This window comes from Numenius arquata, chromosome 5 (assembly GCF_964106895.1).
Source record: "Numenius arquata chromosome 5, bNumArq3.hap1.1, whole genome shotgun sequence".
In the NCBI taxonomy this organism is placed as follows: Eukaryota; Metazoa; Chordata; class Aves; order Charadriiformes; family Scolopacidae; genus Numenius; species Numenius arquata.
In genome coordinates, this window is record NC_133580.1 from 9,194,558 (window position 1) to 9,210,769 (window position 16,212).

The window sequence follows — 16,212 nt, forward strand, 5'->3', positions numbered from 1 at the left end:
AAGTTGCCAGGGGAGGGGCATGTCAGGCCACCCTACTCCTGCCAGTTTGATGCCAGTGCCAGCAGTAGATGCCCAGAGCCTGGGGAAGGATCACAGGTCAGCAGGAGAGCACCTGGAGTGCAGTGCAAAGGAATTCCAGCCAGTAAGTCAGCTTCATTGGGGCCCAACTCATATGCCTCTGTGCAAACTCACGTGGCATGGGGAATAAACAAAAGGAGTTACTAACACCAAGCTGTGTGGAGGGATCAATATGCTCGAGGGAAGCGATACCACCCAGAGGGACCTTGGAACAGGCTTGAGAGGTGGGCCTGTGCAAACCTCATGAAGTTCAACAAGGCCAAGTGCAAGGTCCTGCACCTGCGTCGGGGGAATCCCAAGCACAAATACAGACTGGGTGGAGAATGGATTGGGAGCCGCCCTGCTGAGAAGGTCTTCAAGGTACTGGTGGATGAAAAGCTGGACATGAACCAGCAATGTGTGCTTACAGCCCAGAAGGCCAACCACAGCCTGGGCTGCATCAAAAGAAGCGTGGCCAGCAGGCTGAGGAAGGTGATTCTACTCTGCTCTCATGAGACCCCACCTGGAGTACTGTGTCCAGCTCTGGGGCCCCCAACATAAGAAGGACATGGACCTGTTGGAGCGAGTCCAGAGGAGGGCCACAAAGATGATCAGAGGGCTGGAGCACCTCTCTTGCAAAGACAGGCTGAAAGAGCTGGAGTTGTTTAGTCTGGAGAAGAGAAGTCTCCAGGGAGACCTCATAGCAGTCTTCCAGTACTTAAAAGGGGCTACAGGAAAGATGGGACGGGCCTCTTTTATCAGGGAGTGTAGCTATAGGACAAGGGTTAACAGTTTCACACTGGAAGAGGGTAGATTTAGATTAGACATTAGGAAGAAATTCTTTACTATGAGGGTGAGTGAGACACTGGAACAGGTCGCCCAGAGAAGTTGTGGATGTCCCATCCCTAGAGGTGTTCAAGGCCAGGTTGGATGGGGCTTTGAGCAACCTGCTCTAGTGGGAGGTGTCCTTACCCGTGGCAGGAGGTTTGGAACTCAAAGATCTTAAAGGTCCTTCCCAACCCAAACCATTCTATGATTCTATAAAATAGGCTCTTTATTCCCTACATCCCGTTAGGGACTTTTTGCTGCACCTGTTCCTGATTCTGTTTTAATTTAAGTGGATGCATAGTACTCATTATTGTTTCTACCTGAAGATTTATGTGTTCCTAGTTGTAATGGAAGCATCTCATGCTAGTTCCTAAACTTGTATTTATCTTTTTTCATAGTTGCAGCATGTTGGTAATCACAATCATCCTGACATTGAAAAAGTCTCCTGGGTCTTTCTCTGTTGTTTCCAACAGCAATGGTTGAATTTCCATCTATTGGGAGAAATTCTTACTAATGGTCCCCAAGTGCGTGACCTTTTTTATTTTATTATTGATTCTTATCCCACGGCTACTATCAAGATCGTCTTTTTCTTCTTTATGATACCATGATCACTTAATGATATTAATGAAACTTGTGGGGATTAAGAACTTTGTATTTAATACTTTACTGACACTTGCTAATATATGTATTTTGTTTCTATCAAAGGAAACATTAGGCTATAAAGCAGCAGGACAGAGTGAGGAGAGAGGGGTAAAGATAAAGGGATAGGAAGAAGAGAAGCAGTTTCCAGTATTTATAGAGTCAGTGGTCCAGATAGCCTTTGGAAATCCAGGAGACCAAAGTGGGGCTGCAGCTTAGGCAAAGCTGCTTCACGCACCGGTCCAGCAGCAGTTCTCTGAGCTCACAGCTTGAGAATGATTGTATTTGTAGTCTACTGCCTTTGCCGCTGTGGATCATTTGCTTTAAGGAAATTGGAAAACCTGTTGCTTGAACCATTTAAAACAGACTGAGAAACTAGACAAAGGGGTATAAAAAACCCCAAGCCTTTTCTGGCCTTTAGACTGCCCTAGGAATGGCATGAGTTTATGGATTTTTATGTAACAGTGCACTCAGTGAGAAAATTTAAAACAAATAAGTCATTCTTGATGTTTGTGTTGAAGCCAAGGTATTGAGTAAACTGTCTTTTTCTTTTTGTTTCCCCTGTAAACACATGACCTGTTGTGTGGACTGATAAAATGGTGTTTATGATTCAAAAAAACCCAAACATGACCCAAATGCCTTTTTACTAAGGTTGCACAGGATGTGATTTCACATCACATACAAACCTTACCTGGAGAGCTGTGGTGTAGACTTTTTTTTCCCCCCCCCAGCTCTTAAATGAATCTGTAGGTGTAATGAGGAAATCTGTGGACTGTTCCCAGCTTCTCTCCACTTTTGTCTTGCTTGTGATACGACTTGCAGAAGAAACGTGTTTTATTTATTGCAGAGGTAATTGTTACATGTACATCTGTTGTCAGGATTTTTTATTATTTTAAGTCACTGTGGTTTCAGTCATGAAAACTGTGAAGCTGAAGCATTTGTGGAGTGATAACAGACTGATAGCAGAGTTAATACTTTATAATTTTGGATAAGTTTGTATGCGTTGCAGTTTGAGATACAAGATAGTTCCCTCTCTTAGGAACTTGCTCCTGTTAACTTCTTTCTCACCAGCAGAGGTCTAGCTAACATACCAATTTCAAAACTGGAACAGGTAAGTCTCTTTTTCTGATGGCATATCAATAGTACGTTTTAATGACTGGCTGCATCCATGAGTTCCTCTAGATGTGATTTCCCTGCCATACCTGACCAGTGGGACAGATGCGATTGTACTAGAAACTGGAAGTTAAGAAACATTTGGAGAATCAGTAATGAATGGTGATGAGCCATCAACAGATGGCTGTATCAGAATAATGAAAACTAAGAGCTCGGTCTGTTATGTTGAGCCTGTTCCATCAGGGCGTGCAAGAAGCTCACTGAAGACAATATGGTTTTTCATATACCTACAACTAAGTCTGCTGAACTGTACCAGTGTTGACCTCTGGTGAATCAATATATAGTCTCAAATTCTCAGACACAATTAGCAGCCAAGTGTCTCAGTTCTTATGTACAACACACCTTAAGAAAAGCAGCAGTTAGCCTCTATAGCCATGCCAGTGAGGAATGGGATACGCTGAATACGAGGACATTATGACATTGTGCCTTTCATTTCTCCAACGTATATTAAATCTAATCTTTAACGTAAATGTGCTGTAGATTAAAAAAAAAAAAAAAATTAGCTATTGTGGAAGATCATAAAGCTTACTGTAAACTACAGCTGTTTGCCACAAAGTGTCTTCAGGACAAAAATGGAAAAGCCTTTCTACTACACTTCTCCATTATCCTTTAGGTGCTTTGTTAAATCAACCTAGAAGATAACAGGAAGCGATTAAATAATGCTAAAATAACCTTTGAGGTGATTACCCAGCAGACATCCTTTTGCCCTTTAATCAGCTCTATGCACTTTGAGGAGCAGTTTAAGAAACTGGTGAGCTATCAGTAGGAAGATCTACACTTTTATGTGGAACCTTGATTTATCGTGCAGGTTTTAGAATCTATAGAAGTCTTTTATATAGATTGCAGGTTTGCTCATGTTTCATTTACTTAAATACAGCTGTCTAAACATGGAACTGAACTTCTAAGCTGGCTTTTATGATGGTCTTTGGAGAAGCAATTTCACCCCAAAGCAATTTGGTACCATGAAACAAACTACTTTTAAATGTAAAACAAAGCTAAAATTAAAATGCTGTTTCATCTGAGCTCCAATAGCAATAGATAATACAAAGCTATTTACAGTTAGTTTGACATATTATGTAACTTCCATTGTGTGTGTAGCTGTATCTTACTGCCTAGCTCTACTATTTAGCAAATAATTGTAAAATTAAAGAAGATACTTTAGTTTTTCCTGTTGCAAACTCTCATTTCGCTCTGGTTCCACTGCCCTCATCCCACTGGGTATTTGTGTAAAGAGAAAGGCAGAAGCACAGCAATTCACTTGTGAAGCTCATTAGCACGCACAGCACAGCGCCAGCTGTTACCCTTACTGGCACTCTGTCTAGGCCGAACTCTCACATTTTCACCTCAGCATCTTTATCCACTGCATGGAAATATATTCATTTTGTCTCAAAAGGCAGATGTAGATGGATGTTTCCCTCAGGAAACTGTAACAGTAACAAAGCTTTCTATGATTTTTACAGTAGCTTATGCCAATATAACAGAATTTTACATGCACAATACTAGTTTTGATTTTCAGAGTATTTTTTATTGCTGTTTCAGTTGTACAATTTCAACATAAGGGAACAATACATAATGTACAGTACATATCTTGCGTTGTTTGCAGGTATTAAAGTCGTGTGTCAAGGTTCAGGCTGCAGAATAGAGTTCACCATTCCTAAAATGAAAGCAGGCACATACAATACTACCTTGCTGCAGTATTAGCACAATCTTGTTTGGCAAACATACATTAAGAGCACCACCTGCTATCAGGATACTGCATGTACCAAAGGATTACTGACATGGATCCTTAAAGTTATGCCCTTCTGCCCCTGTAGCATTTGTTCACATCAAAGTGAGGTCACTAGAAAAACACATTGTTAAGCACTTCACTTCTTGGTTTTAAAAGTTAGTGAAAAGGTACAGCTAGAGAAACACCTCACAAAGTGAAACTACAAATCTGATAATCTTTTTGCATAGTTAAATTTATGTCAAGCTAAACTTGAATCTCTGGCATTTTTTTTTCTTCCAGCCTTTGAACTTTTGCTTTGAGCAGAACAGTTACTCGGAACACACTCTCATTCAGTGTTCAGAACACCCGGTCACTCCAGATACCTTTCCATTTCTTTGGTTACTTTCTTTTCCTTAACATCTCAACTTCTTTTATTCCTTCTACAACAATCCACTCCCTCCCCTTTGGCTACTCCTCTTTATTTTCTTCAGCTTTTCCCTCCTCCTCAGTCACTTCCACTCCCTTCTGTTACTCTTCTCAACATCTTTGGGCTCTTTCTCATCTTCAACATTCTGATTTTCTCTTGATAAGGAGAAAATGCAACAGTCTTCTTGTTGCATCCAATTGCTATTGCTACTTGAAATATCAGTTCTAAATCCTTTAAAAGCATTCACCTCTAAAGGCCTCATTCTTTTCATAATTTACACATGGATGTAACCCCAATAATTCCAATGGTTTTACATGCAAAGTGACAGATGAAAATCCAACCCACTGCCTTGAATCATAACTGGAAAGGAAAGAGCTAATAGAAGGAAACAGAATGAAAAAGTAAAATCTCAGTGTAATAGCATACATTCCCCTCTTGAACTTGCACTTTTTCCCCTCTCTCTTGGCATGGACCTAAACATCTTTACAGTGTGTCAACTTCCTGTCACGCTTTTCCATTACAATAATATCAAACAAATTTGATCACATCTTCTTTAATCTGTTGATATGGGTTGCTCTAAATTCCCGCTGTTCTCTGCTAAATTCTTTTTAACTAGTGCCTAGCATCAGGAAAAATTTCCTCCTACCTGTTGACACCAAAATGGGAGAGGGAAAAAATTCACATGCATCTCATATACTGCAGAGGCTGCTGAGATAAGCACACTTTTAAAAATATTACAGAGCAGCCTAGATCAGTGATTGCTTATAGCACAAGCAGTTTTGCAAGCACGTTTTGCACACCTACTGGGTACAAAATGAAAGCTGTTCTTTCTTCACAGTCTCTTAGACTTTTTATTTTAAATCAAAAGCAAGAAAAGTTGTATTTCTGATTGTCTGCAAATTATTTTTTGCCTGTAATTGTAACTTTCATCTCTGTTTCTGTTACAGGTTTGGGTTTGTTTGGTTTTCGGAGTTTTTTGTTGTTGCAAGTTGAACGAAACAAGCCCAGTGTTCCGTAGCATGAGAGCCAAGCCATGTTTTGCTCATCTGCCCCAGTCCTAACCTTGGCAACAGGTAGGAACGTTACCACAAATAGACAGAGACCTCCTGTTTTTACACAGCTCTGCCCAAGCACAGTATACCATTCAGATTTTAAGTCTGCACACAAGCTGATTACTTGCATACATTAAGAACCACTTTGAGTATTTAACTGCACATATTTTTTTAGTATGGCCTTAGGCTTATTTTTCTGTAAGTTAAAACATTTAAAAGGAAAATACTTCATAAAAAACACTATACATTTTGAGATAAGCTAGTGCTTGTGAAAAGTGCTAAGTTAATAACTTCGGAAAGTGCAGTCCTCCACATAGCCAAAGAACAGAGACAGCAACAGTGTGGGCATCTCTGATCTGCCTGCGGCAGTGGAGATGCCAACACGGGGAAGGGGGATCCGCCCCTAATTTGATTCTCTGCTGACATATACAGGGATACCTGTTCTGGAGCTGATGGTTGCAATCTGAGCACCTGTCAGTCACAGCATGACTGCTAACACTAACTTAACCTGACATACTGTTCTGAACAGCTACCAGCTCTAACAACTTTATTCCTCCCCTTCTTAGTCAACTTTGAATCATCATCCTTGAGGTAGACGACCAGATATTCCAACACACTTTCCCTGCACCTTTCAGTATCACATATTTCAAGTAAAAAATACCTATTTTCAAACACTGTAGCTAGCAATTTCACTTTTATCTACAGCGTCGTCCATACTGCATCATGTCTGGAATGAGCTCTTTTGTATTACATTTTATGCTTTACATTTTCAAAGCACATCCAAAATGAGCTAAATGATGATTGCGTTAAACCCTACAATTTAATCATAGTATATGATTATATATAGGATATATATTATATCTGTATAGTTTTATGGCCAAGTTACAAGCCCCTGAGAACAGAGTTTATGCAGAAACACTGGCACCAATAACACTAGTGGATGCAGCTTTGTTTAGATGTAATTAGCATAGAAAGCACCTGAAATTATTTATATTTTCTATTTATAATAGATTAACTCTTTGGATATTTTCATAACTATATTAAGAATACATTTGTTAATCTTAACATCCATTGTGGAAAGATTATATTTACACACAAATACATGAAGACTTTATGCTGAAAGAGCAACAAGGGAAGAAATGAAGGTGCCTCATCCTGTGCCCTTATATACATGGTTAGTGCCTTTAAATCAACTCTCATGAGTGTGGGTCCTGTCTTTGAAATTACAGGTTCAGGTCCATAATGCTTTATGCATATATGATTTTGACAAACTACTATTTAAACTATTTTTACAAATACATTCTACAGTAACTGTGTCTATGGGCTCAGGCATCCAGCCCTGAGAGAAACATGAAGTCTGTCCCCTGCATTTTGTGAAATCTACCAGACGGGGCACATGTCTAGAAGTAACTGCTTTTACAGCTCTTCAGTGAAATGCACCTGTCCAACACAGGATATGAACCCCCAAGCATCCCAATCTGTGGAAGGCCCCATCATCAACAGTTGCTTTGTCACTAATTGTAAGACTTGGACAAGCGAGTCTTGGTGAAACAGTAACAGCTTGCTTAAAATGCAAAACAAGTCAAAATCCAATTCAAAGCGGCTTTGCCGCTCAACTTGTTTGTGTTTTTATATCTACTTACAGATATTGCTGTCCAAAAGAGAAAGACACTTCAGTTCAAGATAACAACATTACATCATCTGTGAAAATGAAACCGTACACCTTTCAGAGTACACGAGCTTCCTACATTGGCTACATTCTTCTTTAAAGTTGTTCTCTCCTAACACTGTGAGTACAATCTTGGTTTGCAACATATTTTAGAAGACAAACTAAACATGTTTGCAATACTTTGACAGGAAAATGGAATTCTTTCCAAACTGAAAGAATATGAATTTTGATAAGTTAATAACAAAAATTTTTTTGCAGGTAAAAAGTGCAAATTTGTATATATTACCTCTAAGCATTTTGCACTGCTACCTACAGGGAATTTCAAAGCATCCTTCATTTCGATGCAAATTACCAGTTGAATAGTACGTTTTGACCAAGAGTCATAAAGTATATTTGACTGCTGCCTCCTGACTGTACGGATGCAAAGAACACCTTGAAAGGGAGAAAGAAAAAAAAAAAAGATACGCTACTGTCAGTTTACATCTATGACAATATTTTTACTGATACAAGAAATCTGAGAGAATGCCACAGTCCCAAATACAAGGGTATGTATATCACAATTCCATTTTAATCCCATGAGAAACTTTTTAAAGTGAAACTGCTTGTGGTACAACTGGGATATATTTTTTGGTATATTTTTTTCCTGTTTAGAAAAATGAAAGAGATCATTTAAAAATAATTAATCTAAACAGTTTTGGGGCCCTAGTTTTCTAAATATGTCAGTGGGAGTAAGCAGGTTTCACACAACATTCATAAAGAACTCCTACATGCAAGAAGTCATACTTGGTTATCCGTACTCTAGTGTCTGCAATATCTCAAATATTAGAGCATTGGTTTTTTTTTTCCCATGGTGGCTGCTCTGAATCTCCTGTAATTGCAGTAGCCCAGGAGAGGCAGTCCTGTAGTTGGGCATTATCAGGGCTGACTCACTAGCCCTCCCCACTCCTCCTGTTATGCTGGAGTCTGGCCAGTTAGCAATGTCTGTATTTGTTAGCACCTCTGATATCAGTTAAGGCTGGGTGGAATAGGAGTTAGAATATAGAATATATAGAATATAGAAAAATTAAATGGTCTTGCTATTATAGTCAACTATTACTCATTTTTGCTTAATTGCCACACTGTAGTCATCTCTTTACCTTGTCATTTCTTTCACATAGAAATTTTAGCTTCTGTGCTTTCTTGTGCATAAATACTCCTTCCAGATTTCCTGTTTCCACAGAGCGTAGTTCAATTGCCTTCTCTCCCCAGCCCATGACCTGATTAGATTGAAGGTAAGCTAAAAGAAAAGAAAAAAGATTTTATCCTATTTAACAGCTGAAAGACTGATTCTTGCCTCATTTATATCAATATGGATGTGAAGCATTTCCCTTTGATAAGAATACATTCTGAATTATTTGTATTTTAAGTTTCTACAAAAAACCTTGGGAACAGTTACTAAATTTCAGTTTCTCCCCTCAAACTTATTTTGGACTCTAGACCTAAATCTTAAGTATGCTACTATTGTATATTTTAGAATCACAGAATGTCAGAGGAAACCTCTGAAGGTCATCTTGTTTAACCCCCGCCCCCAAAGCAGGGCCAAATTAGACAAGGTTACTTAGGAACTTGCCCAGACATGTTTTGCTGGATATTTCACAACCTCTCTGAGCCCCTGCTGCAACGCAAGGTTAGAAATTTCTTCCTAATAACTAATGGAATTTCTCTTGGCACAACTTGTGCATCTCATCCTTTCACCATACGTGGCCAAGAAAAGTTTTGACTGTCTTCTCTATACCCTCCCATTTCGAAGTTGAGTTTGTATTTACTATGGAGTTCAGCTTAGTCTGAAACATAAATACTTTTGAATCTGAGACTATTAATTTGGTGTCCTTTGCTATTGTCTTCCCATCACTAGTTATGTGCAGTATCTCCAAAAACAAAGATACTCATTCCAGCACTGTGGAAGCTTACTATGTTACTCCCTTTAAATCTGACAGATGAGAAGTCAGAACAGTGATGAAGGAGTTAACACCACAGATTTCAAATTAGTTTCAACGAAAGCTCTCCAATTAGTGCATGTAGAGGCTTCCAAGGTAAAAACACATTAGTTATGCTCCATTGATAGTCAATGCTCAGAAATTGTTCTTCTTGCTCAACTATGAACTATTATTTCATTAGTCTGAGAATTCTGGTGCTCTGAAATGATCTGGAGGGAATGTGTGCATTTGGTTTTTAGCTTTGGTGGACAGTGCTTGCCTGCCCTACATTACTAGTGCAAGCACTCTCTGTTCCTTAAAACTTTCCATGTTGCTTTAGATTTTTGACTAAAAATTAAGCTTTCAGTACACAGTGATATAGGAAGCAACAGTCTGCGATCCTAGTTTAGAAGGACAACAGAAAATAAAAGGAGGAGATACACTCATTCAGGCATATTGCCTTTATCAGCTGTTGATTTATTATTAAATTGGAATCCTTGCTTTATAATTCTTGTCAGAACAACTGTATGAAAATTATACGTCCTTGGAAACATGTTTAGCTTGGCTACAATGTTGTGATTTTAATTCCCTCAAATCTACAAATTTCCCCTAAATCTGATTAGTATACTTTTCTTTGTGCACACTGAAGGCTTCCCTGCCACTAGAGCTGAGAGCAAGAAAATTCTTTCCTAGTATCCCAGTCATGTGGAACAAGGAAAAAAACATCCTGTTTGAAACGCAAAACAGCAGTGAGCAACAGAGGGTGAGAGAAAAGAAGGTGGGGGGAAGTATTTTCTAAAAATCAAAGGCCTGAAATCAATACATTTTAAAACATTGTCTTTATGCATCAGTTCCTAGGCTGTACAACAGGGCAGTACTGCTGTAGGCTGTGAGGAAGACTGTCATTAACATTTCTGAAGCACTGCAGTAGTAGCATGATGAGCACAAGGGAAGCACCCATGCAATGTGCAGTTAGTATCTAAAAAAGTAGGCCCAGACCACATGTAAAGCGAAGAAGGTAGGAATCATACAATACTCACACATTTGCCATTTTTTTTCTAACAACTGACACCATATTAACCTTTTCAAACTTCACTTTTGAACATAACAGAGAGAGGAGCACACTATGGTTCTAGGGGGTGGGACACAGTGAGGCAGGTGCATATAGAGAAACAGCACAAAAGCATTCTATGGCTTTGCTGTTTAGGTCATATAGGTTCAGCAACAAAGATCTAATCCACTCATAAGTCTCCTTTTCAACTAAATGAAATCTGCACTCAAGTTGTCAATATGCTGTGCCTCTATCAGCTGTATCCACGCCTTTGGCAGATTTCAATTTGATAGCGTCCTTGCAGCTCTCAGTAACAGCTTAATTAGGATCTCTTGCAACCTTCAGGTCATCAGGGATAGAAAGCCCTGGATGACTGGACCAGTACTTCTATGTTCAGAAGAGACCTCATCTCCAAGCAATACTGCAGTAGGAACATAATAAAACAGACATGCTAAGTTCAGGCACTGATGCTGTGCTGGCCGGCCAATATACTGAGAACTTGTCAACTGACAACTGCAAATTTCAGTTGAAGTACAAGTAGCACAAAAACTCATTCTTGTAGCAGTATCAAAAGTTCTTTCTCAAATTGCATCTGTGGAATAACATGCCAACAAAAAGCCCCCAATATCCCATTTGTGGTGGTGTCCAGTTATAAGGATTTATCTACACATGGAAATTAATTTGGAAGAGAGCAGGTTGTGAATTCAAAGGTCAGTACTGAGTCTTGATAATCTTCCTGTGTGGGAGCACTTGCAAGTGTTTCATGTGAAATGAATTGAGAGCAGATTAGATACTCAGAATAAAGTTGTCTCATTCTGGAACAAAAGCTCCTATCCATGAGCAATTTAGGAATAGTTATTTTGAGTCCACTTTTCACCTCAGCAAGCTTTAGATAAAAATATCCTATGCTTCCAGCTGGCAACATCTAAGAAAGTTTACATTACACACAATGCAAGACTGTAGTAGTTTCTAGCAACCCTAGATTTAGACAGGCACTCTGGTCTTTTGGACAGCAGCTCAGCAGAAAAAGCCTACACTGACTCAGACTCATGTGCCAGTATTGCTTAACATACTGGAACAAAGTTATACAGAGCTACCTGAAGTTGCCCTGCTTCACCCAAATTACCACATATTTTAAAAGATCTACAGTTCTGCATAACCTGTGGTTCTTGTTACACCATTTACACCAGCATTACTCCCTGGACATCAAAGAATATATGCCATAAAGTTAGTATAGCAAAGTGAGCTCGAAATCTGTTTCTTAACATCATGAAAGCATTAGCAACGCTCTAAACTTGGGGCGAGACTTGGTATTTCCTGTTTACACTATGTATTAACATTAAGTTGAGTAGAGCCCCTGTTCAGGGAAGTGACTGCTTCAAGGGAAAACGGTTGAGGGCGGTGGAAAAGGTGAAAGAAATTACTGAGATATATTGGATCCATTAACTTCTATGAAGTGTCACTGACATGAGCTAATGATCTCAGTCTCACACCAGTAGCAGACTCACAGTCTGAACGAGATAATTGTGCTTGGTAACACAGAACCCAGGTTCTGCTACAGTCTCACTTCCCTTCTTAACCTTTTCTTTTCTTTTTAAAACTCTTTCCCTTCAAAAATCCCTTTTCTGATCTGGTGTACTGCATTGGGCTCAATGCCAAATTATTCCAAATTGACCTCTGCATGACATCAGAATCAGGACACCTTTTAGCAAAATACCATGATTTTTTCTGATTAGTAGTACAGAAATGGGACAGGAAAGGACCTTAATGCACCTTCTCTTCCATCCGTATTTCTGTGCCACATCAGTACCACTTCTGACAGTTGTTTACCTAACCTGACTTTAAAGACCTCCAGTATTGAAGACTCCAAAAATTCCCCAGGCAACTGATTCCAGTTAAACCAAGAAGTTTGCAATGAACCAACTGAACATGAATTTTAAAAGAGTCTGACCTACTTCAAGTCACAATATCAAACTCCATTTTGGAGGTTAAAACAGAGTGTATGCTGCTTTACTGAATTCCTTTTTTTGAGATAGTATGTGCATAGGTGAAATTCAATGCAAAAAAGCTACTGAATTTTACTTTTGTATACACGTTTGAGAAAATTGCTTCAGGCAAGTATGCAGCTGGGCATGAACGTTAAGAGGAGAATATCCAGTGATGAATTTGCTGACAGAAAAAGATACCAGCTATGAGAGGCCTGCTCTGGTTTGAGGTAAAACAGAACCCATTTTCTGTTTAGTAGTTTTACTCAACTAAAAAGCTAAGCTCTTCAAACCGAGTACACTTCTACAGAACACTTCTTTGGCCCTTCAGTCAATCCCAGTACACTCTATGAAATCACGAGTTTTATTGGTTCCCCACTCTTTGGGGAAAGCATGGTTATAGATTATTTTTAGCCAAATGGAAGGGAGACATACATGCTGAGGATTGGGAACGGAAATAACACACAGAGTGTCCTGTGATGTAGCAAAGCTTGTTCCCTCTCAAACCCAACCTTGAGCTCCCCAGTGATGCTGCTGATCACTGACTAGGGACCGATTAGCTACTTGCACGGCTGTTGCCCATGCTTTAAAACTTACTGCCCCTAAAGTTAAGCAATTTTTGGTAGAAAAACTGAGAAAAGATCCAGCAACTTCTCTTGTGCAATTCTGTTAAATAGTTTTACTGCCATTATCTATGTTACCTGGATAGAAGTGGGTATTTCTCTTCCTCCAGTCACAGCTGTGGAGAACTTCTACTAAATGAGAGAGGCTAGACAGTCCAAATGAAGGAGGGAGAAAACTAAGGCTGAATAAAGTCACAAATGGACAAATTAAGAAATTTGCCAAGAAAGGCAAGTGTTTTACTGCTGTATGTTTTGGTCAGATTGCACTGGACAAAGAGCTAAGACATACAGTTCCCTAACCACCCCAAGCAAGCCAGGAATAAATTTATGACTAAATCTTTTTTTTTTTTTTCTAAACATGTATGTTTCTATGCATCTCTGTTCCAGAGCTTCTCTGCTCCCAGTTGTTGTCACTCCTTTGTAATTATTCCAGTAGAAAACTGATAACCCAACCCAGAAATGTATCTGAGGTGACAGTTTGCTTGTTTGAACGCTTTTTGCTGTTTTCCTGGGGGCAGAAGTGCGCAGATCTATCCAACAGGAGTCATTCAGATACGAGCAGGCATTTTTTGTGCATGAGCTGGACAGCAGCTGCTTCAAGAACTGGTGAGTATGTCGATAGAGCACTGAGGCTGTAATCCAACCACCTTTTGGTAATGCAGTTTCTCTACAATAGCATCTGTTTTGCTTCTAATATGTGCACGGCAAAGAAAATAAGGACTTTTTATTGGTTCCCCAACTCTGGGAATATCCAGTTTTGTGCCAACCCTCTGAGACTACATACTGTAAATAATTCATTACTCACACAAAAGGGCAAAAGTGCTCCCAAACCTTATTAACTTGATGTTTCTTAAGACCTTTTTTAATCCTGTTTTATAGAAAGAAAACATTACGGCTATATTTGTATTTAGCCCTACATATATGAAATATCTTTCAGATTAAACATAGATAGACTACTTCTACAATTTTAATTTCCCATGGGGTTTGAGTTTCCTCTCTCCAATTTCTTATTAACAGGTCAGTCACAGAGGTCCCAACTTAAAGACTACAAGAGTAAGCTATATTTAGATTCCCTGCCCTAAATCCATCAATTACAATAAAACTATTTTTTCCTTTTTGTAGTCAAGATACTCTCAACAACCACAAAAGTTTTCTTTCAAAATAATCGTTTAAAGAAATCAAGAAATAAGCAAAGGATTACTAGAAAGGACCCTGAGGTTAACACAAGACCCTTCCATCTCTGAAACGTAGAATGAAAATTTTGAGATAGGCTAATACAGACTTTAGGAGGTCTGAAACGGGTCTCGAAATTCCAGGAAAACAGGATCTCTTATGAAGCTTTCAAGTTTCCCCTAAGTTTGGCCAAGCAAATAACAGAGTTATTCACACTCATAGTAGTTAATGTTTTTGTCTGTAGTCAAGAATTTCAAAGGATCAGGAAAATTAATAGGAGCTAGTGGGAAAGAATTGTAAAAATAATAGTTAACAGAGCTCTTTGTTTAAAATTTGAGTTGTGTGGGAAGTTACAGGTTGGGTTAATTTGTTTTTAGTGGAAATCTGATTACAATCATAAGTCAAATTAATTTTGTACCACATCACAAAGACTGACAATTTCTGTTCCAAAGAAATCAATTTCTGAGATACCAAAAGTGCTGCAGTAGCAGCAGAAACACAAGGGTTCTCAAGCCAACATATTGGAAAGTTTTCAAATGACAACTGAGAAGGGGCTGCTTGGAGACTGCCTCCCTTCAGTTGTGGAATCTGCAGAAGTACAAACAACAAAAGAGACTGATGGAGACAGACAGCTTTCCTTTGAGAAAAAACCTAGTTTTGCTTTCTGAGCACCGGGAGTTCTACAAAGAGCTAGCTGTTTACTCAGCTCTCCTAACCTTACCATCCAAAATATTTCATCTAACTAACCCTCTGCTTTCTCGGCAGGATATTTCATTATACCCCTCCTGGCTACCTGTCCCTGGATGGGCACCACCTTCCAATCTGGTGGTGCACATTTCTCTAGACTGACTACTCAGAAAATCTATTCACATAGACAAGACGCCTATATAGTAAAATTCACCAGACAGGATGCCACCCTCAGAAGCACCTTCTCCATCCTCTTCCTATTTAACTGCCCTAAAATACTGTAACAGAAGTGCTTAGGCAATTTTGTACTGATTGTCCTTAAGGACTTAAGCTTTCTCTGCTCCACTTCTGAGGCATTCCTGCAAACTTGATCTAGATTAAGTGAAAATGCTTTAAGAGCAATCAGTGCTCAGTAAGACAAATTGCAAATTTCCAAGTAGGAGTCGTAGATCTATGCAACCTTTCTTGCAATAACCCCCTTCCTAAAAAGCAGGGTGTAAGAAAGCCCTTTGTTCTTATATGCCATCTGTCTTTGAAACACACTAATTATCAAGTAACAGTGACTTTTTAGGCCATAGCATATAGTAATAATAATACAACTAGAAACACCTGTAATAGTTACAAATAACATCCTGGTTTAAAAAGTATTAAACATGAGATTAGGGTTAATTTCTGGCAGGACACTTCGATAAATGTGGCTGATTTTAAAATTGTTTCTTCCCAAGGCAGGAGAAAAGAGTTCTAACCCATGAAGTAAGTGTGGAAAAACAAAGGAGAGCTTAAATATTTATGGAAATCACATATCATATATGTACTCCATAGGGTGGATAAGACATTACAGTTTGAAGAAAACGTTCATGTTAAGTAAGCTAACTGCTTTTAGTAAGGCCTAAGGAAGCCCCTCCCATAACAACACGCTTCTTGAAAGCTTCTGTCTCCTTCAGATAGAATTTGTCAGTGCAGCTTCCAATTACGTTCAGTATTTCTCATTAGAACTCTTCTTACCCTAGCTGAGTAATTGCTTTTTGATTATTGATTATTTCTTATGGCATTTCTAACATTAATTCAAAGGGGACGTAGAACTTCAGCATATCAAGGACCATTAGACATTCCTATGAAAAAATGGAGAATTGACTTGGTACATTTTCATTACACCCTGTAGCTCTGAATATGTGCTGAAAATTG

At 39.0% G+C, this 16,212-nt stretch overlaps 1 protein-coding gene across 2 annotated transcripts in view; it reads right to left on the reverse strand.

The window, feature by feature from the left end:
* Nucleotides 1-4,210: 4,210 nt before the first annotated feature.
* Nucleotides 4,211-16,212, reverse strand: part of NRK (Nik related kinase) — a 104,590-nt gene continuing 92,588 nt past the window's right edge. For both annotated transcript variants that reach the window (XM_074148311.1, XM_074148312.1), the window contains exons 30-31: nt 8,690-8,829; nt 4,211-7,985 (exon numbers count right to left, since the gene is read on the reverse strand). In XM_074148311.1, coding sequence (XP_074004412.1) covers nt 7,902-7,985; nt 8,690-8,829 — 224 coding nt within the window. In that variant the 3' untranslated portion in view covers nt 4,211-7,901. The remainder of the gene's footprint in view (nt 7,986-8,689; nt 8,830-16,212) is intronic.